Source organism: Cynocephalus volans, chromosome X (genome assembly GCF_027409185.1).
Source record: "Cynocephalus volans isolate mCynVol1 chromosome X, mCynVol1.pri, whole genome shotgun sequence".
Lineage (NCBI taxonomy): Eukaryota > Metazoa > Chordata > Mammalia > Dermoptera > Cynocephalidae > Cynocephalus > Cynocephalus volans.
In genome coordinates, this window is record NC_084478.1 from 33167408 (window position 1) to 33192968 (window position 25561).

The 25561-nt window shown below is 40.3% G+C and overlaps 1 protein-coding gene across 2 annotated transcripts; it reads right to left on the bottom strand.

Annotated features, from left to right (window-relative positions):
* Nucleotides 1–627: 627 nt before the first annotated feature.
* On the bottom strand, nt 628–23237 carry ACOT9 (acyl-CoA thioesterase 9). Of its 2 annotated transcripts, XM_063083563.1 has the most exons (15): nt 22745–23237; nt 18823–18920; nt 16606–16651; nt 14531–14701; nt 14234–14271; nt 12659–12742; nt 12176–12279; nt 7265–7338; nt 3423–3490; nt 2791–2902; nt 2544–2634; nt 2293–2378; nt 1781–1868; nt 1481–1631; nt 628–941 (listed from the first exon to the last, which is right to left on the bottom strand). In XM_063083563.1, exons 1-15 carry the CDS (start codon nt 22762–22764, stop codon nt 853–855), a joined length of 1320 nt encoding a protein of 439 aa, XP_062939633.1. In that variant the 5' UTR covers nt 22765–23237; the 3' UTR covers nt 628–852. The 2 variants fall into 2 exon arrangements, with proteins under 2 accessions (XP_062939633.1, XP_062939634.1); XM_063083564.1 differs by lacking the exons at nt 16606–16651; nt 18823–18920; nt 22745–23237 and adding an exon at nt 15090–15169.
* Between the last annotated feature and the right edge of the window lie 2324 nt (nt 23238–25561).

The window sequence follows — 25561 nt, forward strand, 5'->3', positions numbered from 1 at the left end:
TATCCCATCCAGCCCCTAGCACGGTGTACTGAATAGCTGTCTGGTGAATGAAAGAATGAATAAATGGTCCTGTGTTTCCTCACCTCGACCATCTCTGAACACTTCCTCGTGATATGGCTTTAGATCTAAAGCTTCCCACAAATCGTTACAGATGCTGTATCTTTTGTTCAATCCCTTTACCCCAACTTTTCATCTACCCTCTGTTAACAAAAGCTGGGAAACAGAGGGAAGCAAAATACACAGGAATCATTGTAGGGTTGGTGGGCTTTTAAAAGCTTCCCACAAATCGTTACAGATGCTGTATCTTTTGTTCAATCCCTTTACCCCAACTTTTCATCTACCCTCTGTTAACAAAAGTTGGGAAACAGAGGGAAGCAAAATACACAGGAATCATGTAGGGTTGGTGGGCTTTTAGATGACACAGGGGAACAGGTCAGGTTTAAAGAATGTCATCCGAAGTTAAAATAAAAATAAAAATAAAATAATGTCATTCAAATGCCTTGGTAGGAAACCTTGTATATTGATCGTTGTAATATGTGTAAGAAAAAAAATGTGTCCAATTGTGTAAACAGTCATTCTGCCCTAATTCCTTTAGCGGGTGGAAGGCAACGTGGTAGATTCACAAAATTGTTTTGAAAGTATTTATTGTTTAATAGCTCTCTCTCCCCTCAACCCTATCCAACCATTCTCTTCATTCTCTTGTTCTGCTTTTCTGATTATCCTAAAAGCTGAATACATTTCTCCTTCTCTATGGAGGATGAGAAGCAACACTGAACCAATACACTTGACCAGGCCTTCATCAGGCACTACGTTATGTGGATGGAGTGCTGGTTTTCAACAAGTGAGGTTTTCCTAGGGCTCCACAAGGCAGTCCTTTTTCAAGGTCACCGGGGCACTCATGGAGTTGAAATGCCGCTGCCCATCCAAATACAACATGGACTCTGAAACACAAGAAAGATAACCCTGGAGAAACTGGCAAGGCCTCAGAAAATCATCATACAAACACAAATCTACTTGGGAACGCTGGGACAGCAATGAGAATGCGAAAGCAGTGATGGAGATGCACGTGTACTGTTGAGCTGGGGAGCCGGCCACGACTCCCATCCCTTTCCTTTCCCAGTCACTGACTACCAGTGGCTGCTTGCAGCTGGCACTGCAGACAACCCCCAAGAGCGCAGAGCAGCAACAGCCACCAGAGAGCCACGAGGCATTTTTGGCCTTCAGGGTTGCAGAACCTCAAAAGCAAAATCTCCTAAAAACATGCTCTTGGGCTGACAGGCATTGATGCGCTTCCTACGACAAAGTTTGTTTTGTTTCTTTTTTGGTAGCTGGCCAGTACAAAGATCTGAACCCATGACCTTATGAGGCTGCACTCTAACCAACTGAGCTAACCAGCCAGCCCCTACAACAACGCAAAAGGAGAAAAATTTCTTCAGAAGTTCTTCCCTTCATTAGGGGACAAGCAATAATCACTGCTTACCTCCATATGTTCTGGGGAAAACCAAGGGCACTTCTTTTTCCGACATGAATGTGAAATGAAAGACATTGGTGGTTGTATGCTCTTTATTCTGAAGAGAAGCCACTTCACTGTGTACTCTGACTTGAATATAATTGTTCTGAGTAAAGCATACCTAACAGATTATAGACACTATAGTTAGTCAACTGCATTAGGAAGGGGAAAAAGACAGTCATAAGAGAAACAGTGGTTTTAGAGTATAGAAACTTCGCTTCTAGGCCCAAATGACAAAAACCTGTATTTCATCTCTCATTACACACCTACCTGGGAAGAAAGAAAGAGCAATGAGCCAACCTCAACTGGTTTCTGAAACATGATATCATCCACTGCTACCACAAATGGTCGGGAACCACTATTGGAAAAAGGCAGAATTTGGGGTAAATTGCAACACTCAGGTGATCTCGATTTTTTTCCTAACAACCAGCTGAAGCAAAATAAAAATAAACAAAGAATAAACGTAGAGAAGGGGGAAATGATCATACCAGCAAGGAATAAGAGATGCCAGTGTAACTAGATCAGGGCCAAAATCACTATATCTTTTCTCTTCTATATATTATTGCCATATCTTCTCAGCAGGTCTTCAATGTACTAACTTACAAAGTCAGAACAAGAACAATAGCCTTCTAAGAAGATCAAACTCAGCTGGTATCAGTGTGGTATTCATTTAAAAACATAACTTATTCCCCAAAACATCTAGTCTCGTCCAAAATGTTTCATTTCAGTGGGGTGGTATAAATTGCTTCTCAGAAGTTAAGACTGCCTTAAATCTAACTCACCCGAAGCTACAAGCAGTAGCCCATGCAAGTTCATATGCTTTCCTCATAAGGAAACCACCAAAGATCCTATTGAAAATGTTCCGCTCCTATAAGACATAAATATTAATGAATGTAAACTTATAGCCACCCTAGTATACAGAACAAAGGAATTAACAATGCCATAGAACGAAGGGCAGTTTAAAGGTGTGTCAAGTCAAACATCATGAATGTAAGCTATCCTATTCAGAAGATTTCTCATTAAATTACAATACCTGAGGGTGGCAAATTTCCAAGCTCTTCAGTTTTGAATTTTCCATCCACACTGCATTAGAGGGCAAAACTCGACTCCGAAAACTTATAGTCCTGTACAAATGGATATTTATTAAACCCCGTTAATGCCATGGTTTTGCTGCTGAAATGTAAAAAAAATTGTGAACAATTCCCAATATGCTCAGGCAAGCGTGGCTCTGGAGAAGGCCAAGGTTTAAATGCTTTCCCTTGGAATTTCACCATCCTTACTTTGGATCCAGTGTGTTAAGAAACATCTCATGGATAGTGTTCCTCTCCTCAGCACTGGGAGCCATTTTCAGTAATGATGTCGAGCTGAAGGCAATCCTTCTCCCCTTGTTCACTGGAACATGGGAGAATAGGAGCTATGATCAGGACAGTCACAGTACAGCACACGGGGTCCTGACCTGGAGTGCCTTGGGTCCTACAAAGGCAGTATTTCAAAATTTCAAAACCCCACCAGAAATTATACATGTATCCAAGAGAAAGCTGCAGAGGCCACATAAAACTTCCAATGAGTCTTTGCTTTCAGATAGAAATTGTATTGGCTCAGTGAGAGACCACTTGTTGTCATTCTGATCCACAGCCCTGACTGGCAGTTATCCCATTAATCTGCATTTCCCATTTCATTAAAAATGAGAAAACCAATTAATTCACTTAATAAATATTGTCTGATCAATAAAATCATTCAAGATATGGACTCCAAAGAACAAAAAATAAGGTATTTTTAATACCAATACATTCTTGGCGTGAGTAAGACATTTGACTGGTATAAGGAGTCCATATATAATCTTAAATAATCTCTTCTGCAGTGTGATTAATGTGCTTTTTAAATTTATTTTATTATAAACAAATTAATATACATTCTCCTTGTCTAAAGAGCTCTTCTTCCTCTGGGCTTTCAGGGATGAGTGGATTTACAAATGCCGGCCTAAAGAGAAGAAAAGAAAAGAATACAATATAAGATGTGACATTATCTAATAAAAATTGAAGATGACCAATTTCCCATTAGTTTTAAAATCTTCTACTTTTGGGCTGAGCCCGTGGCGCACTCGGGAGAGTGTGGCACTGGGAGCGCGGCGACGCTCCCGCCGCAGGTTGGGATCCTATGTGGGAATGGCCGGTGCACTCACTGGCTGAGTGCCAGTCACGAAAAAGACAAAAAAAAAAAAAAAAAAATCTTCTACTGTTCCTCATGCTTACTGCCTCACAGATGACCACTGAGAAAATTAAGGGAGGCTTCTAGTTATAAACTTGCCTGTACACTAGAAAGTTCACATTATAAAAAGGATACTGCCACTTGCCAAAATGTTTAACCTGATTCTAATCATGAGGAAACAGTCAAATACAGGATGTAGAACATTCTACCAGACAACTGCCTTGGACTTATCAAAAATGTCAATGTCAAGAAAGACAGAAAATGACAGGGGGACTATTCTAAAGAAACATGACAACCAAATGCAATACACGATCCTTGACTGGATCTTCAATCAGGGGGAAAAGCTATAAAGGCTATTTTAGGGACAACTGGTAAAATTTGAATATGGACCATATATTAGATAATATGACTATTATTGTTAAATTTCTTGGCTATAATAAAGGCATTGAGGTTATGGAGGAGAATTACCTTGTTCTTAGGAGATATATGGTGAACTACTGATGGGTGAAGCAGTCAAATTTACTTTCTAATGATTCAGGAAAAAAAGGTGTGTATGTGTGTATTTACAGAGAGAAGGCGAGAGAGTTAAGCAAATGTGGTACGATGTTAATTGGTGAATTTACGTGAAGGGCATATTTGAGTTTGTTGCACATTATTCTTTCTACTTTTCCATAAGTGTCAAATTTTTCAAAATAAAAAAATAAGAGAAAAGGTATAGTACTTCACTATGGTAGAATCCAAAGGTTTGATGAAACAACAATGGAAACAAAAGAATTGAAAGGGCAGCTTGGAAAACTGAAATGCATCAGCTGGGAAAGAAACTTGAAACGATGCCCTCAGTGCTTGGAAAGGAGCCCCAGGCCAGCCGCTGGCCGCAGCAGGTCAACTGGGGCTGGCAGAAGGAACAGGAGTAGATGAGTGTTACTCTTCATTCCGATCACAGAGTCACCAAGGTATTTTTTGGTTTTAACTAGGTTTTCCAAGTCGTCTTTCCATGCAATAGAAAAGTTTCTCATTGCCTGCTCCTACATCAAGTTTCTAATAGAAATTAGATTTCTCACAGGCCACTAGACTCTGTCCTGTGCAGAGAGCAATCTGCTAACATTCCCTCCCACCCTAGTCCCACCCCTACAATTAGATAGTTTTTCTCAGTATGGATGCCTTGGGTGGAACTGTTGTTAGGAACCAAGAATTCAATTTAAGAGAAAAAAGATAAAGTCAAATAAGTTAAAGACCATATGGTTAAATTAAACTTGGAATTGACCATAAAAACTCATAAGGCTTTTTGTTTGTTTGTTTAACACACATCCTAGCTCCGTCCATTAAAAAAGCCTAGACAAACTAGTAGCATTGTAGAGTTCCAGTGCCCAGATTTTGGTGTCTAAATACCAGTTCCCACTAAAAGGAACATCAGGACTCCTTGGAGAAATGGGTGATTCCAGGCCTGGGGCAGGAAATGTGTAAGATGAGCCCAAGACATCTTGTTGCACCAGGGAGCAGGAAGGTATCAAAGATTAATGGAGATAGGTCAAAAGGACACTGGAGCCAGCTTAGAGGAACCCCCACTGACCAAAGATGCCACATCCTGAGCATCAAGAAGAACATTGAGAGCAATTTATTGAAATACATGTAATATATTAAAACCATGAATTTGCAATGATACCTTTCTAAAAAGCCCAAAAAGTGGGAAAGCCATGTCATCACTAGCTAGTGAACCAACCTGTTATTCTGAAAATGTGTAAACAAAGGACAACAAGGAAGCACTGACCCTGACTTTCCTTTACAAACCAAATTGCCCTAGTTGATAAGGGAAAGCTCTTCTTTAAGGAACTCCAACCAATAAATGTAGAAGGAATGACAAAATTTGAGAATCATTTTACACCCCCTAATGAAAATGATTAAAGCAATGATCAGCAATGGACATTAAAAGCATTGGAAAAAAACTGATGGGGAACTATAGCTATTTACAGGATGACAAAGTACACCATGTAGATTATTGCTGGTCAGAAGAAAAACTGAACTTCACAATGGAGAGATCAGGCTGTCACTACTTGAACCCGCACATAAATTTTAGCATCACTGTGAGTGGGACAGCCTGCACCTCCTGATATGATGCAATATCATACAATACAAAATACTTAGCATCACCTATGTGGTACTCTCACCACATATGCTGAACCTGAATCTAATAAAAGCTTTAGATCAAACTTCAGTTTATAGAAAACACTAGAGATAGAGAAACTAGTTTAAAAAAAAAAAAAAAGCACCATGAGGAACGTGAGGAAGGAATAAGACAAATCCAGAAAGTGGGTCATTGTACAGAATAACTGATGAAGCCTTTCAACAAGTTAATGATATGAAACAAGAAGGGGGCAGCTGGTACACACAACTATTCTGGATAAAAACAGATTAAAGATATCACACAACTGTGTGAATACACTAAAAGCCATTAAATTGTACACATTCAATGGGTGAATTATGTGGTATGTGAATTATATCTCAATAAAGCTGCTAACAAAAAAAACAGACTTAAGAAACATAAAACTCAAATGTAATATGTGGACATTATTTGGATCCTGATTTGAATACATGATTAAAAAGATATTTGGGGAAAACTGGATATGAACTGAATATCAGAATATATTAAGGACATACTATTATTTTTGTTAGGCATGAAAATGGTAACATAGTTAAGAGAATATCCTCATTTTTTTTTTTTTTTTTATAAAAGATGACCGGTAAGGGGATCCTAACCCTTGACTTGGTGTTTTCAGCACCACACCCAGCCAGTGAGCCAACCGGCCATCCCTATAAAGGATCCGAACCCGGGGCCTTGGTGTTATCAGCACCACACTCTCCCGAGTGAGCCACGGGCTGGCCCTAGAGAATATCCTCATTTAAAAAAAAGATACCTACACTAAAATATTTAGAGGTGAAATGTCATGTCTCGAATGTGCTTTAAAATATTATAAATTTTCTTTAAAGAAAAAAAACAGACGAAGTAAATACAGTAACAGAGTTTGGGTATGTTGTCCCCTTAAAGCTCATGTGGAAATCTGATCCCCAATGTGGCAGTGTTGGGAGCTCTTTGGGTCATAGGGGGCAGATCCCTCATGAATGGATTAATGCTCTCCTTGAGGGGGGACGGGTAGTGAGTGAGTTCTCTATTAGTTCCCACAAGAGCTGGTTGTTTAAAAGGACCCTGGCACCTTCTCTCTCTCTCTCTCTCTCTCTCCCCCCCCCCCTTGCTTCCTCTCATCATGTGATCCTGCACCCACCAGCTGCCTGGCATGAGGGGAAGCAGCCTACGGACCGCACTAGATGCTGCTGTCCCAGAATCATGAGCCAAATAAACCTCTTTGTAAATTGCCCAATCTCAGGTATTCTGTTATAGCAACACAAAAACAGACTAATACATATGGCAAAAATGATTAAAACTGTTAAGTCCAGATGATGGGTATATAGAAATTGTTTATAGTCTTCTCTCCAGTTTTATGTATCTTTGGAATTCTTCAAAATAAAGAATTATGAAAAAACAGCAATTACCCTTTATTTTCACAATCACGAGCCACCATTACAAACGTTGCATCCAAAACAGGAAAAAATTCATCACCATGCAACTAAAGAACAAAGGAAAGAAAATGCACATATAAGAAATGCATTTACTGGGAAGACCTACCACAATTCTAACAGATAACATGCATGCTTTGAGAAAGTCTTAAATTGGAAAAAAAGGAGAAGCACACTCATTACCCACCATCTGCTGAGGGCTGACCCTGAGCCAAGCACAGCACTAGGCTCTGAGAATGGCAGGATGACCAACGAGCCTGTGGTCTGGCAGAGGAGACAGACACCTCGAAACCCAAAAGGTGCACTGTGCGAGAAGTGCTGGGACAGGCTTTGGAGCTGGGAGTGACTGGGACCTAGGGGCAAGGGCCGCAGAGGCATCTTCTGCATCATCAGCATTTAATTTGCTCACATCATGCAGAATCCGGGCTTCCTTCAGGGCCTACCTGTCCTCCTGATGGCACACCTACCCAGGTGGACCTCCCACCACACTCACAGACACTAGCATCTTCAGGGAACTGTAGTGTGCCAGGTACTGGCACATGTCCATGTCTCCTTAGCCAAGCACAGGAGCTCCCAAGAAGGGGTAAGATAAGTGACAATTCTGTGGATTAAGTTAACGATTTACAATGCACAGGCTTTTGAGATTTTAAGGTGTTTATCCCCTAGAAGTCTGCATTTCCAGGAAAGTCATATCATAAACTATTGACAAAAGCTATTTATAACCTGAGGATATATTTGGTTCCCTCCTCAACAAATACTACAAGCCTCATCACTACTGCCTGTGCAGGCCCTTACTGCCTGCCCCTCAACTGTGGGAACAATCGCACCAATTTCATTATGCCTCTGCCCTGTTCAAATCTTTCAATAACTCCTCCTTGCCTCCAGCACCTGGGCTAATCCCATTAACACGGCATACAGGTTGAGCATCCCTTATCCAAAATGCATGGGACCAGAAGTATTTTGGATTTCAGATTTTTCTGGATTTTGGAATATTTGCAGAATAAATACTGGTTGGCATCCCTAATTCAAAGATCCGAAATGCTCCAATGAGCATTTCCTTTGAGCATCATGTCATCATTGAAAAAGTTTTCAAATTTTGAGATCAGGGATGCTCAAGCTGTATAAAGCCCTCCACAACAGAACTCCAGTTCTTCACCAAACACTGTCCTCATACCTGTACCTTCTTTCCTAGCCACAGCTTAACAACTGAGAGGGCCTGGGATACAGCCGGCTGTTGATCACCTCCCATCCATGCCTTTGCCTGATGCCTTCCTCACTGGCCTCATTCTTCAAGACACTCCTCCCATCTTGGCCCCATCCCCACTCCCCGGGCAGAGTTCATCATTCACTCCTGCCTTCAGCCACCTTAATGGAAACAAAGCCCTCCCTTGATAGTGGTTCTCAATGTAAGAGAAGTAGATACCACACCCACAGGAGGCATCTGGAAATGTGTAGAAGGGTTTTTAGTTGTCGCATGACTTGTGGGGGGCACCATGGGGAGCTAAACATTTCACAGTGCAGGGGACAGGCCTGCAGAACAAAGAATTTTCCCACATACAATGCCAACAGTATCTCTGTTGAGAAATACTGCATAATAATATACTATATCATAATCATTTATTTATATGTCTGTCTCCTACTGCACTGAGATCCTTGAGGACAAAGACCAATTTTCTTCACATTTGTATCCTTAGCATTTAGCCCAAAGACTGGCAGATAGCAGATACCCAATCAATGTTTGCTGATGAATGAATGAAGCACATAATTACTGAGCATTACTAGAAGGTAAACTCCAAGAGAATGAAACTTTGTCTTGCCTATCGCTGTATGCCTAGCATAGAACAAGTGCTCAATAACCAACTGCTAAATGAATGGATGTAAGGAAGCGGCCTCAGTGACTCAAACCCAGGCCCTTCTATTGAGGAACATACAGTCTAGTGGAAGAGAAAAGACACATTTATATATGGCTGTGTAGGACAGAGTATAGCAGGTGCCAAAAGAGAGGGTACCGAGGAAGGAGTCTTGGGGAAGGAACAGGTGCTATGAGCTAGGGGGATCAGGGAAGGGGTCGAGCACGAAGTGACCCTGAAGCATAAGAGGAATGCGGATACGCGGCGCCAGAGCACAAGGAATTTCAGGCAAAGGAAAAAGCATAAGCAATGATATGCATTCACTCACTCACTATTTAAATTATGGTTTATTATAATGAACAACCTACAGGTTGAGCATCCCAGATCCAAAAATCCAAAACCTGAAATGCTCCAAAGATCTGGGCTTAAGCTCTTCTTACACATATGAATGAAATGTATCATGTTCTGGGCTTAAGCTCTTCTTACACATCTTTGAGCATCATGTCAGCACTCAAAAAGTTTCAGATTTCGGAGCATTGCAGATTTCAGATTTTCGTATTAGGGATGATCAATGTGTAGCACCAAGCATTCGTTGGGAGTACAAAGGTGAATAACTTCCTAGCCTTAGGATGCTCAGTGTCCAGTAGTGAGCACTAAGAAGGCATATAAATGGTAGGTTGGAGGGCATATAATTGGAAAGGTAGTTTGGAGCTAGTTTATGGAGCATCTTGGACCCTAACTAGTCAAAAGAGTTTAGACTTTAATCTATAGATAATGGTCACTGAAGATTTTTTTAGACGAGGAGTGATATGATTCAAGATCAACTTTGGAAGATCTGGTAAAAATGTGTAAAATTAACAGAGACAGGACAGACTAGAGGCAGGCAGAGATTAATTAAAAGACAGTTGAGGCACATACAAGAGGCAGTGAGGACTCGAATAAAACACAGAGGCCAAGGGAGAGAAAGGATTCTGGTGAGTTGCTGTGGGTGAGGAATCTGCAAGATTTGGCAAAAACCTGCATGGGAAAGGAAAAGTTAAAACTATCGCAAAGGCTGGAGCTGGGGGAAACAGGAGGCAGGCAAAGGGGAGACTGGAGGAGGATCAGGATCTGACACATGCAGTTTGGCACGCACTGAACTTGAGGTAGCAACAGCACATCTAGGTGGAGAAATATAATGGACACTCAGAAGAGAGTGAAGGTCAAGCCTAGAACAGACACTTGGGACCACCTTAATAGTTTGATAATAAATTAACATTATTGCCAACAGTGGGTACTATGTGACAGGCACTATACCAAGTACTTCATATGAGTGGGTTTTTTTTTTTCATGTCACCCTTACCACAACCATATGACATGGTACTATTACTATTTTCATGTTACACTTGAGAAAACAGGCTCAGAGAGAGAAGGTAAGTAGTTTGTCCACAGTCAAATGGCTAATAAGCAGCAGAGCTGGGATCAGAACCTAGGTCTACCCAAACCAAAGGCAGAGTGCTTATCCCCAACCCACCTCTCTGGAATACGAGTAGAAAGGATCACTCAAGTCACCGGTTATTAGACAAATAGCCAATGAGGAACACAAATTTTTTTTAAGTTTTTACTTGTCTGACATTGATTTTCATTGGCTTGCACTCTCAATAATTCCTATATTTCTTTTTCCACCTATTTGTCCAAGACTCAAATTGTCAAGATTCCCTAGAAGGCAGGTCCTATGCCAGGAATCTGCTGTGCATGGCACTGAGCAGGCTAGGAATTAACCAAGTATATTTTTTTTTAAAAAAAAAAAAAGAGTGTGGACAAATCATAGCAGCATCCCCAGCAATGTCATCATATTTTGCTTTAAAAACAATATTACTGTCAGTTACATCACCATAGGAGCTAAAGGATTCAATCACTAACACATAGTATCAAATAAAAATATTCTTATCTATTTTGATAAATACCTTTAATTACTGCAGAGCAAGCTTCAGACTTTTTCTAAAAGCCTGAAAGATTTTTTCTCCAAAAGGTGAAATGTTTCATAATTCCATAGCAAAAAAAAAATGCATTTGAATAACAGGTCTACCAAATACCCCAGCATAACTAAATAAGTCATTCTTAAATAAGTTTTCCACAATGAAATCTTAAGCATACTCTGAATTATTTGATTTCTGTGCTGTTATCCTCTCTGAGCTACTTTTTCTTTCCAAATTTCTTCATTTGTTTATAATAGCTACTCTGAGTTTTGCTCATTAGAGGGGCTGTTCCTAACTGCTATGATAGTCCAAATAACTATTAAGGGTAAACCTGTGCTCCCAAAAAGATAAGTGGAAGCCCTAATTCCCATACCTGTGAACATGACTTCATTTGGAAATAGGGTTGTTGCAGACATAGGGTTGTTAAGATGAGGTCATACTGAAGTACGGTGGGCCCTTAATCCAATATTAGTATCCTAATAAGAAGAGAAGAGATACGGAGACAGACACGCAAGACAAGATCGCCATGTGATGACAGAGGCAGAGATAAAATGAAGTGCTGCAAATAAATGCAAGCTAAGGAATGCCAAGGATTGCCAGCAAACCACCAAAAGCAAGGAAGAGGGAAGGGAACATTCGTTCCTACAGGTTTCAAAGGGAGCAAGGCCCTGCGAACACCTTGATTTTGGACTTCTAGGCTCCCAGCTGGGAGACAGTAAGTTTCTGTAGCTTTTAAGCCACCAGTTTGTGATACTTTGTGGTACAGAAGCCCTAGGAAACTCATACAGTTATCAGTCCCACTCACGCCTAATATAACTCAGACATTTGTGAAACGCTCCTGGGCAAAACCAGAAACAAGAACCTTAACATGGAGCTTCATATGATTAGGAAGTAATAAATATTAAATGTAAACACTAAATAATGTGTCAGTCTTTCTCCGGGAGGAAAATATTAACAACCCGCCATCTGTATGACATGAACTTTCAACTGTTTTTCTAGAAGTGGTGAGCTATATACTTGTCTATGAATAGACAGGTAAATAAGCTTTTTTGAACAGTGGACAATCTTCGGGTGCATACCTGGAACATTCGCATCTTCACTTCCATGGATGTCTTTCCAACCCAGCTAACATGGCCACTGAACTTAATGTCCTGTTCTGGGCTCAAGCTCTTCCTACACATATCTGCAAAACAGAAAATCAACCTGTGTCCAAACCATACCAAAACTTTTCTGCACTGTAAATGGACAATTTCATTTGAAATCTTGGCAAATTACACTACATTGCTTTCTTGTCTTCAAAACTAACTTTTTGACATATAAAAGAAATCCATATGTCTTTTCGAAAAATGTACATAGTGCAAAGTCTATAAAAAATAAAACTGGAATCATGCAAAACCCTTCCACCTAATTATAATAAATACCTTGGTATATAGCATTCTAGACATTTTCATATGCACATATACATTAAAATTCCCCATAAAAAGAGAATATTTCCTCTAATCTCAATAATACCTTATAATTACTATGAATTCTAAATATGTACAGAAAATGATATTGCTTACCGATCTTGTCCACCAGGGCTGTAACTATTGATAAAGGAGACATCTTAGCTGAATGAATTTTGGTGTGCATGTAGCAAATAAGAACTGTAGGAAAACAGGAGAGTACCAAATAAAAGAAAAGCAAAATTATTTCTCAACACTTACAATTTGCTCCCTGAAATCCATAAAAAGTCTCAGCTTGTTTTGAAGACCCAGCCCCCGATATTCCACTAATGATCTTATCCTAGGACCAAAGACTTCATAAATTGAAGAGATTTGGATAACCTCTAATATGGCTGCCCTCTCCATTTTAGATTTGCTGAAGAAACCAAAGAGAAACAAATCACAAGAACTCAGCTACCTGTTTTCTTCCTGACTTTTTGCTAATCATGAAGCAATTATTTGCTCTCCTTTCCCATAACACCCGTGGCTCCTACACCATCCCGTGGTTATCTACACATCTTCCATACTTTAACAAGTATTTATAGGTGCCAAGCATGGTTCTATGCACCTTACGAATATCAAGTCAGTTAAAGTTGTATTATATTTATGTGCTTATTGGCCTCCTTGCTTCCCCCATGATCCATTCAAATTTGTATCACCAACCCTCAGGACAGGGTATGTGCTCAAGAGTATGTATATTCATACGTATATTCAATACTTGTTGAGTGACAGTAAATCCTTCCATCTATGTACCTGCTAAAGGATGCACAGGGGAATGAGATGCTAAAGGCAAGAAACTCCATTTAAAAGCCTTTGTAGTGTCCAGAAAAGAAACCATGTGGGTCTGACCTACAGCAATAGTAGTGGAAATGAAGAGAAAAGATTCAAGAGCTAAGTAATCAAAGTTGACATCATCAGTAATGGGACATATCAAAATCATGTACCACTTGACAGGATGCAAAAAGAACAGAGCATCTCTTCTGTGACATTCCTGCCAAAGATGCATATCCAGAAGCTAATCATGAGGAAGCATCAGACAAACCCAAACTGAGGGACAATCCACAAAAGAACTGGTCTGTAACCTTCAAAAGTATCAAGGTCATGAAAGTCAAGGGAAGAGGAACTGTTCCTGACACGACAATTGAACACAACATGTGATTCAGAACTGGACCCTTCTGCCACAAAGGACCATAGGCAAAAGTTGAATGGGGTCTGAGGATTAGACAGTATAATGTATCAGCGTTAATTTCCTGATACCGATGGCTGTATTATGGTTATATAGGCGAATGTCCTTGTTTGTAGGAAATACATGTTAAAATATCTGGGGGTGATGTGACATCATGTCAGCAATTTACTCTCACATGATTCAAAGAACATTTTTTCATACTGTATTTGCAGCTTTTTTTGTAAGTTTAAGACTCTTTTTGAACGGTATTAAAAAGAAGAATTATTCAGATTATAACTCCATTAAATTGGAATCTACATTTACAGGAAAAAATTATGACAATTCAGAAGTAGTAGATGCACTTCATTTTCTGCGCTTTTAGAATATACTCCTCCATTCAGGTTAAAGAATAAAAAGGCCCTTTTTAGTCATAGAATTCAATGTATGACTGTAAGTATCTATTAGAAATACTAAAATAATACCAGTACCTCCTAAGCTGTCAAGATCCTCAAGAATCCTGCCAAATCTGTGAAATAAAGCAAACTGTGAATTAAATGAAAATCATGCTGCTCTCCCTTTAAAGATAAATAACACACTTTGAGGTAATAAAAATGTTCTAAAATTGATTGTGGTGATGGTTGCACAACTCTCTGAATATACTGAAAACCACAGAATTGCACACTTTAAACAGAATTGTATGGTGTGTGAATTATATTACATGGTTGTTAAAAAAAAAGGAAATAAAATACAAACAAATAAATAATAGTAAAAAAAGGCCACATTACCTCACGGTGTTTTGAACAGTCAAATATTTCTCTCGTAATTCAGGTTCACTGCCCAAAGGCAAGAGAACTTCGACATAACTGTCCTTCATTCTCCTCAGTGGCAGTCCTTTCTGTGACTCAGCCAAAAAACTATGAAGTAACTTTCTTTCCTCCATTGCCTTCACATGGTCTCTGAGAAGAAAGGATGCAAGCTTCATAAAACAAGAGCAGTGCTATCCCACAATTCTAGTGACACACAGGCCAGTCAGACACCATCAGAGGAGGAAAGGGAAGGTCTGGACCTACTTCATCTTCTCTCCCTTCCCTCCCCTCCTACCCACCACTTGGTAAAACTGAACATTTCTGTTAACATTTCTTAGGCTTGTAGGTAAGGAAAACATACTTAAAAGTGATATAGATATACCCAAATGAACTATATATTGACTTTCATCAAAAAGTTTATTCAAAGAATAGAATACTTGAAATCAAACGAAAAATCCAGAGATGGATACAATAGTGTGTATATATATGTGGGCTGAACAACAGCACGGCCACTCGATTCCATATTCCCATTTCTCACCTTGACAATTCTTGGATTCTCTGTGCCCCAGCTCTCTCTCTCTCTCTGCCTTCAATTTCAGGAAAGAGAGACAGAGGAGGAAAAATGGACTATATCCAAAGGAAGTATGGAAGGCAGAACAAAAGGTAAAGAGGAAAAGAACATGAAAAGGAGACAGAAAGGGAAGAAAAAGGAGAGAAGATTAAGGTGGAAGAGACAAGAGAGACAACGGGGCAGGGAACTAAAATGTTGACAGTATCATTAACTAAGATGTCTTTCTAAGCTTAACTTATGGAGTATTATTGCCAGAAATGTTTAGCCTACAAAAAATATAGGACATAGAGAAAAAAGTTAAATGGCCCAGGTAAATCCAGAATGTGAAACATTCTCAAGACAAATGGCTTGGCCTCTTTAAAGTCAAGCTCACAGGGGCTGGCCGGTTAGCTCAGTTGGTTCCAGCGCAATGTTATGAAAGTCAAGCTCATGGGGAAAAAGCAAGGGGGGGTAGATAACTGTCAGTCATTCTAGATTAGGGGAGACTATAAAAGTCAAAACCACCAGATGCAATATGCAATCCTTTATTGGATCTTGATGTTTTTTAAAAAGCTATAAAATACATTTTTGGAACATTTGAGGAAATGTGACTACGGATGAGTAATATATTCTTAGGGAATTACTGTCGATTTCATTACATAAGAAAATGTCTTATTAGTTGGAGATACATGAAGGCTGATTTTGTTATACAAGAGAATATATTTATTTATTAAAGATGTATGCTGAAGTATCATGACGTCTATAATTTACTTAGGAATGGTTCAGCTAATATATGTATATCAGCAAATTTGGCAAAATGTTACGAAGTATTGAATCCAGGTGGTGGGTACATAGTTATTTACTCTTTCTACTTTTAAGTAAATTGAAATTTTTCATATAAAGAGTTTAAAAATACGTCATTAGATAATTTCTATACCAAGAATAGATTGTTGTATTATTTTTCTGATCTCATTTTAGCATCAAAATTCTGTACACCAAGAGGGATATGACCTATTTTACAGCACGGAAATATTGAGAAAGAGAAAGACAACATGGGAGACCCTGGTTAATTGTGAACTGATAAGAAGCAATAAAGGAGTCAAGTTACATGAAATAGAAAAACCGGGAGACTTGGGTTCAAGTTCCAAACCCTGATAATCAATCACTCAATTTCTCTGAGTTTCAGTTTTGGCATATGTAAAAAGGGAAAAGAAACATATGCCATAAGCATGTCACAGGTTTTGTTATGAGAATCAGTGAAGTAATATACCTGAATGCATTTTTGAAAAATGTAGAATATATGTAAATCACATTATTTTATGACAACTATGCATCAACTAATGAGTATGTTGAAATGTTGATATTTTCCTCCAATTAAAAAATCTGTCATCCCACCTCCAAACATGGGGCTCCCCATCCCTACAATGGGACCATCAACTGAGCCTAATACAGCCTAGCACAACACCTTGGAGATGAAAGAACGAATGAACACAAGAGTGCATACCTCCAGTTTGTGGATGCTCCTACTATCTCCCGCAACTTATCTCGAACTGAAACAAAAATAAAGAGGTCACTCCATGAAACAAAGAAATCTCATAACTGAATTATGGCAATGAGTTCAAGAAATATGAAAGGCAATTCATGCACTCAAAAGATTTAAAGATCCATGAATATCCATGTAATGTGACAACAAACAGCTCAAGAAAGGGATCAGGCCTCTGCTTCCTGAAAACCTGAAATAACTACACTGTCTCCTTAGCTCAGAAAAGAACATCTTTGTGCCAATCACTGGGGTTTATATAAACAAACAAAAAAGGACAACTTTTTTTTTTTTTTTAGTGAGTGCACCGGCCATTCCTATATAGGATCCGAACCCACGGCGGGAGCGTCGCCGCGCTCCCAGCGCTGCCCCAAAAAAGGACAACTTTAATGACCATCCAAGTCCCTTTATGATGGAGATATTATGAACAGGATCCCCTCCTGTCTTCTTACCAGCAGTATTAGATCAAATTACTTAGTTCAGGAACTAATACTAATATCCAAATCTGAGTCTCATTATAATTGATTTCTCATATCTTTATATTATCCTAATTGTTAGAAAAGTTTAAGCAAGAAAAATGAAGCAAAGACTTAAATTAATGTAAGGCAAAGAATGCAATTTAATTTTAGTTAATGCCCACTGCTCAAAAGTGCAGAAGTAAATTAGTGCTAACAAAATTTAAGCACTTAAAGAAAAACTGATACTAATTACCACACACACCATGAGTCACATGCGTAGGTGAACATGCTATATGGATAAAGAGAAAATCAATTAAAGAAGCAGCAATAATTCAAAACTAAAAAATAAATCTATAGTATTTAAATAATGTGTTAAGTTCATGTATTTTCTTCTAACTTTTCAAAATACATATTCCAGTTACAGGAAATGAACTACAGTATAGACTTGTATATACTTGTATATCCTTGGTCCTTGAACTGATCAAAACTAAATATGGTTAGATTAACATGCACTTTAACTTTCATGAAAAAATGGCTGATTTTTCTATCAAACAATCATGTATACACTATAAATTTGGTGCACACTCTAATTATAAATAAATCATAGAAATGTGCAAAAAATAACCATTAGTAAATTAGTCTTATTTCTGATTTTTTTCTCCTGAGTTCCCTGAATAAAAGAATGGACAGAAAGTACCCCAAACAGTATACAGACTACTGATGCTCACTGACATTAAAATACTACTACTTTAGTCAGTGTAAGAGGCAGGGCTGGGGCCAAAAAGGGAAGTGGAATTTTAAATTTTATATACGACCCACATAGACACACGCATATACATGTACACACAGTCGGCCCATCTGTGGATTCAACCAACTGCTAATCGAAAATACTTGGGAAATAAAAATGGATGGCTGCATCTGTACTGAACTTATACAGACTTTTTCTTGTTATTATTCTCTAAACAATACATTATGACGACTCTTTATATAGCATTTACATTGTATCAGGTATTATAAGTAATCCAGAGATGGTTTTAAGTATGTGGGAGGATGTGCATACGTTGTTTATATGCAAATACTATGCCATTTTCTATCAGGGACTTGAGCATCCAAGATTTTGGTAGCCGAGATGGGGGTCCTGGAACCAATCCCCCACAGATACTAAGGGACAAATGTACACATACACACACACACACATACACACACACACACATATTTGGACCCTTTAAAGAAGCCACAATTTTAACTATAATGATACTCCTAAATTGATAAAGGCAATCCATAGTTTGGATATCATATTAGTAACTGAAATTAACTTCAATCAAGCATAGATTAATGGAGTTCCTCTAACAAAACTATGGACTAGGAGTGTTTAGTTGGTACAACTGACAACAGGGTGACTATAGTTAATGACAAGCCCATCTCTTACTCATGTGTTAGGTCTTTTGCCATGCCTTTAGTATCTACACACAGGAAGTAGAAATTACTTAACTAAAAGAGCTCAGGTTTCAAGGCTCCCAGGAACAATAGCTCAAATTCTGAATGTGATTTCTGCCCAAAGCTATTATGCAGCTACCCTGGTCATTTTATAAATGAGATTATTTATGAAAGATCTACCTTTAATATGCCTCATTTACCTGAACTATCATTCTACACACCTCCAAAATAAAAGTAAAACAGGGTTTTTCAACACATAGGCATAAAAGGTAAACACCATACTTGCCTTCATGAATGTGGAAGATTCCTTGTTTGCTGGGGTTAGGGGGTCCTTGAGTCAGTCCTCTGCCAGGAGTAAGCAGCCCCTTGCTCAAGGCACAAAGCCTGTAAAACAAGATAAAACACATTTAGAATAGGTTCCATGGCTTCTTCCCTGGCAACCCCAAAGACCTACACCTCTTCCCAGACTATCTAGCCATACCACACCTTCAGTATACATACTGTCTTGTAGGAGTCTGTAGTTGTTTCACAAGTGTATGTATATCTATCTGCATGAGGCTACTCCATAAATCATCTCTCCAACTAGAGTAAACATTCCTTGAGAACAGAAACTAATTAGGTAATTATCTACAAAATAAATAAAAAATGTCAACCAGGTGTAACGGATTTATTCTTGCTCTCCCTATTTTATTAGCTTTATAAGCCCAGAATCGATTTGATAAACTGAATGAATTAATTACGAGCATTGCCATATTTCCTCAATAAATAAGATAAACCCAATTATAAATTAATTAACTTTGAACATTGAATTAGCCCTTTCCAGACTCAAAGAAAGTATTTATTGGACTTATGCAGAAATTTCCTAGATCCACAACAGAATAAAATAAAAGCTATCTATCCAAATGTGCCTACACAAAATAAGCTGTTTAAGTTTGACTTTGGCTCACTATTGTTTAAGTTTTGACCCCTAATCACACACTACCATGTCAGGGGTAACACACACATAACATCAGGGATTAACAACTGATCTGTGAGAGCACAGTTGAAGAAGACAAGCACTGAAGAGGTCAAGAGCCCCAGATACTGTCATTCATTCTAGCTCAAGTTACTAGCAAATTCTCACTACCTACTGTGGGGATAAGTGATGACTAGCCAAAAAAAAGTAAAGTATATTTTTAATTTTCTTTAGAGCCCAAGGTGCTATAGATTTCTCTTCTGATTTACAGGATACAGGGGAAGTCCCTCAGCAAAAATATTTCATAAAATCTACATGTAGTTTTGACACTTATGTGCTGCTAGAACAAATCCTTATCCTCTCACCAAGTCAACTAATCCAGCTGCAAAGAACACATAAATATGACCACATGCTTGTTGGTTAATTTAACTCCTCAGCCATGCTATCCCATAGGATTGCCATAATGACATGTTAACACGTATTAAACCCTTAGGAGCATGCCTAGTACACTGACAAGTCCTCAAAAAAAATGTAGCTATTATTCCAGAAAGTCATGTTTCTCCAAAGTCTCCCCTAAAGATCAAAAAGTAAGGACCAGAAATTTAGAAAGCAAAAGCCAGGCACTATGATGGACCATCTCTGAATGTAGAATCAAATGGAGATAGTAAAGAAAGGAGTAAATGAATATGGAGAAACACTTGGGCCAATTCATTTGGAATATCATGGCCCTATAGCCCTAGTTCCTTGCAAGCTACCTTAAGAAATTTGGAAGTATATACCTGTGGCACAACAAAGGCATAATTTCAACACTTTTTTAAAAATTGTTGCTTATACCAATAGTATACAGTCATGTGTCTCTTAAGGAAGAGGATACGTTCTGAGACGGGCATCTTGGGCGATTTCATCATTGTGCGAACATCAGAGTGTACTTACACAAACCTAGATGGTACAGCTTACTACACACCTAGGCTATATACTATAGCCATTATAATCTTACAGGACCACCGTCATGTATGCAGTTCATCATTGATTGAAATGTCACTGTGTGGCTAGTGACTATATTTGTATAATAAAGCTCTTTCATACTGTGAACACAGCATTCAGGTAATGGTATCTTTTCACTACAATTTGGTTTCCTATCTACTGATAATCTGATGAAAACCATGGACCCTCAAGCCAGGGGAGTGGGAATACATTTTTGCTCACACACAAAATGGTATACAAAGAGGTTCATAGACCACCTCCTTTTGATACCTCCCAGGGGGACCTATATTTAAAAATTCTGATTCAAACCAACCTCCTGAAGAAACTGAGGTTCTAATTTCAGATGACTTTTCCCCAGTGCCAGTCAACTGGCATATTGGCAAGTCCAGACAGAACCCAGTTCTTCTGATACCTCCCAACACACCCACACACACCCACACCCACACACACCCACACCCACACCCACACCCACACCCACACACACACACACACACACACACACACACTGCTCTTTTCACATCTCAGGTCTCAGGCTACTTCCCTTATATGTATGCAGCACTGTAGTGGAGGAGGTAGGAGAATGGTTTAATCAGCACCCAAAATTTCATTACCTCAGAGTTCCTGGCTTATCTGCTGATAAGCCCTCAGGAGTCCTATAAAGCAAAACCCCTAGGCGTTTAGAAGAAACTGTCAAGAGGCCTTTGGGACACTCAGGCCCCAAGACCTCATGATGGGACCTTTCCAATGAAAGGAGACCAAGGAGCCAAACCTCTCCATGGCTTGCCTAGAGAGACACAGAAGTCACCGAGAGGCATGAACAGAAATGTCTTGGCTCAGCCCTGGGTCCCGAACTTAAGAGTGAGTGGCAAGGAAGAGTTTCAGTGCAATAATACTCATGTGTCTTCCACTCTGAGGAAATGTCTAAATTTAGAGACTAAACAAAGTCAGATGACTCTTTTATGAGAATGTAAAAAAAAAAAAAAAAAAGCTTATAAAGGTTGCCCACCAGTCAAATAACCTAATTATCTCACACTATTTTTTTATGAACTCTTTCTCTCACTAGACACTTACAGAGTACCTTCAGTGGGGTTCACAAGAAAGGAATGCAGGGTTATGGGAATTCAGTGCAAAGGAGGACTTCCAAATTGGGAGAGAGGAGCTCAAGAAAGGTTTTGATGGAGAAGGCACATGAAGAAGACCGTGGAGCTGGTAGAAGGCCTTTCACATCATGTACAATGCAAAGTATAGCTGATCGTGGCCATTCTTGTAATGAGTTTTAACCTGCCTTCAACAAAAAGGGTTTTTGTTTGTTTGTTTGTTTGTTAAGTACTATAAAGGAGAGGGAAAAGGAGAACCCTTTCAACTGCTAGGGAAGTCCCCAGGAACAGTGAGATCCAGGACCCCCAAGAGAACTGATGGGATCAGTGTCAGAACCACTATGGGCCACCCCAGGGGGGCAGACCCACGGCAGCAGCAGCAGGATGACTTCAGAAAGCGGAGCAGGTGTGAGTCCCCTGGATCCCAGCCAAGCAGAAAGAACTAGGAAGTGCCGGCGTGTACTCTGGTGACAGGGAGTGGGGGAGAGCCACATACACCCTGGAGTCTACAGACCTCAGGCCTTAACTGCCCCAGCTGGGAAGATTACATTTACGAAAAAGCATCCTCAATGCCAAGTGGCCCAAAGTACCCCCCTTACAAGGGCCTTCATGCTCATAAAAGAAAGGTAAAGTTCAAATCAGCACCAGGGCCCTAGTCACACAGTCCTAAGGCCCTGAGAACTAAAAGGTACAGGCAATCTCTGCCGACGGCCTTACAACACACTTAAGTCACAATCCAAGTGCGTCAAGCATTTAACCCTTAAAAATGTCCCCCAAAGGAAGGCAAAGGGCTAAAGGTGATGTGTAAGCAAAAATACTAGCTTTCTGACAAGAGGCTACCCTAAAACGGTTTCCACCCACACCCCTGATGAGCAAAGAGAAAGGAATTTCAGGGAACACCCAACTTCCTCCCTTATAAGTGCCGCTTTGCTTTTAATTTCAAGCCCTTTGCCAGAAGGCGCTAAAGTGGAGGGGGGGGTTCCCCACACCCTAGGCCGGCGGCCCGTGTCCAGGCGGGGTTGCAGTGGCGGACGCCCTTCCCCCCAAGCCCAAATGCCCACGCATTAGTTCCACCCACCCTGGCCCGCTTCTTCCGCCGGGGCCCGCTCGGAGGGAGGGCAAGGGAGCCCCCGGCAAGCGCCCCTCCAGGCCCCCCACGCCCCGCTACCTACCGCAGTGCTGCCCGCCTCATCGCGCTCGGCTGCAGTGCACGCGGCTGGAGAACCGGGCCCCACGCGCCGGTTGGCGGAGGGCAACGGAGGCAATGGAAGAGCGCGACTACCACGCGGGAACTCACTCCCCACGACCGCGCCCTGGCAGGCGGGGCCGCGCTGCCCGGTGGGTGGGGCCACGTCTTCCCGGGACTGGGCTGCCTGCGCCCGGCGTCCCCTGCTGGTTCATTGGCGGAAAGCGGGGGTCAGCCTCTGCAGAGCTTCACGAGCTTCCCACTCAGTCAGCTGCTCGGGGAGTGTGGCTAACTCAAGGACTGGCCTATTCCCGCCATCGGTAAGTAGATGAACCACCCAGCAACGCCAGGGCGTGACGTGGAGGCGAGGCGAGGCGCGGCCCGACCCCGGAGAGCTTCTCTTCGTTATCCTTGACCCCCACGCCTCGGCTCCCTGTCTGTGGTTCTTGCCCTTGGCTGCATTTTGGAATCTCCTGGGCACCTTTCCAAAATACTGATGCCTCGGATCCACCCTCTAGAGACTCGGATTTAGTTAGTCATGGATGCGGCCTGAGCTTCGGGATGTCTAAAGGCGCCCCATGTGATGCTGACGTAACCAAAGGTTGAGAACCACTGACCTAAAAGGAAAAAATCGTTCCTCTTCTAATCTCGGCCTGCCCCCTAGTGTTTGACAGTTGGACATCTTGGCCGATCTAGAGAGATTCAAGGCCACAGAGTTTAAGATGATTTCACCCTACTACCTGATTCTCCATTTCATTTAACGAATTCTTACTGTGCTGCGTGCATTACGCCAGGCGCTGTTGTAGACACTGGGGATGCAAAAAAGAAAAAAAAATGACAAAAATCCCTGCCCTTAGGGAAATTACCTTATAGAGAAAAAAACAAATCAGCAAACAAGTTGGCAAATAACTCCAAACATAGTAATGCGGTCTAAAGAAGAAATAAAACAAGGTAATCTCTGCCAATCTTACAGCACATTTAAGTCAGATTTCAAACGGGTCAAGCACCTAACCCTAAAAATGTTCTCCAAAGGAGGGCAAAGGGCTGGAGAGATGATGTGGAAGTCCAAATACTAGCTTACTGACGAGGGGCTACCCCAAAATGGTTTCTAACCACACCCCAGGTGTGGATCTTTGGAGAATATGTGCAAATCTTGATTTGCCCCTAACGACGGTAATTTCTTACGAGGCAGGGGCCATATCATATGCTTTTTCAGAATACCCCTTGCTTAGTAAAAATGTGTTAATTTTAATTAAGCTAGCTTTTTGTTTTTAATCACTTCATGAGTTACAAGTGGAGCATGGTTTTTGGCTTTCTCTTTCTATCCAACCTTCTCTCTTTTATCAATCCCACATCCAGAAGACTTCTGGTTTGGCCTGCAAGGATCTCTCAATTTTGTTCATACTGTCTGTTCCTTTTCAGTGACTGGTTTGCTATGTTTTGTGTAAGCTATACTAATTTATATTTCACTATACCTAACACAGTGCAATAAATACTGTATTGAGTTATATTATTGTCGTCCTTAGTTTTACTTGAACTTTTGGTTGAAGCAATAGGAGAATCAGGGAGAAAAATAAGGTTCAAGAGAATTTGTCAGGTTACATACATGGCATGATATGTAAGGACAGTTTTTAATTTTTGTGCAATCAAATCATGTTCCATCAACTTCCAAGATATACAGCCAGACACATTCTCATCAGTATATAAACAGCATTGCTTGACTGAAACAGCTAAAACCAAGGACTCAATGCAATGAAGATGCCTTCTCTCCATCGCTTATCTTTTTTCCCCCTCTCTGAATAATGGCATTCTCCATATGGCAAAAGAAGCTCCTGAACTTTACATCTTACAACAACAGCCACAGGTACAAAGAGTCCTCCGGAGAGATTTAATGGCTCTTTTGGGATCAGGTACTCACTGCTGGACTAGTCAACTGTGGCAGCAGGGCAAGGTCATATGATTGGTCTTACTTATGGCTATTTCCATAAGTAAACACACAGATGGGGATATGGGGCAGTTTCTCAGGAAAGGAGTACCAAGCAACCGACCCCACAGATGTCCACTATAGATGTTATTTAAAGAGAAAAAAAATCTCATCATTTAGCCTATCTACCTTAGTTCTTTTTTTATTTATTTTATTTTTTTTTTTTTTTTTAAATTTTATTTTGTCGATATACATTGTGGCTGATTATTGCTCCCCATCACCAAAACCTCCCTCCCTTCTCCCTCCCCCCCTCCCCCCCAACAATGTCCTTTCTGTTTGCTTGTCGTATCATCTTCAAATAATTGTGGTTGTTATATCTTCTTCCCCCCCCCCCGCGGTTTGTGTGTGTGTGTGAATTTATATATTAATTTTTAGCTCCCACCAATAAGTGAGAACATGTGGTATTTCTCTTTCTGTGCCTGACTTGTTTCACTTAATATAATTCTCTCAAGGTCCATCCATGTTGTTGCAAATGGCAGTATTTCATTCGTTTTTATAGCTGAGTAGTATTCCATTGTGTAGATGTACCACATTTTCCGTATCCACTCATCTGATGATGGGCATTTGGGCTGGTTCCAACTCTTGGCTATTGTAAAGAGTGCTGCGATAAACATTGGGGAACAGGTATACCTTCGACTTGATGATTTCCATTCCTCTGGGTATATTCCCAACAGTGGGATAGCTGGGTCGTATGGTAGATCGATCTGCAATTGTTTGAGGAACCTCCATACCATTTTCCATAGAGGCTGCACCATTTTGCAGTCCCACCAACAGTGTATGAGAGTTCCTTTTTCTCCGCAGCCTCGCCAGCATTTATCG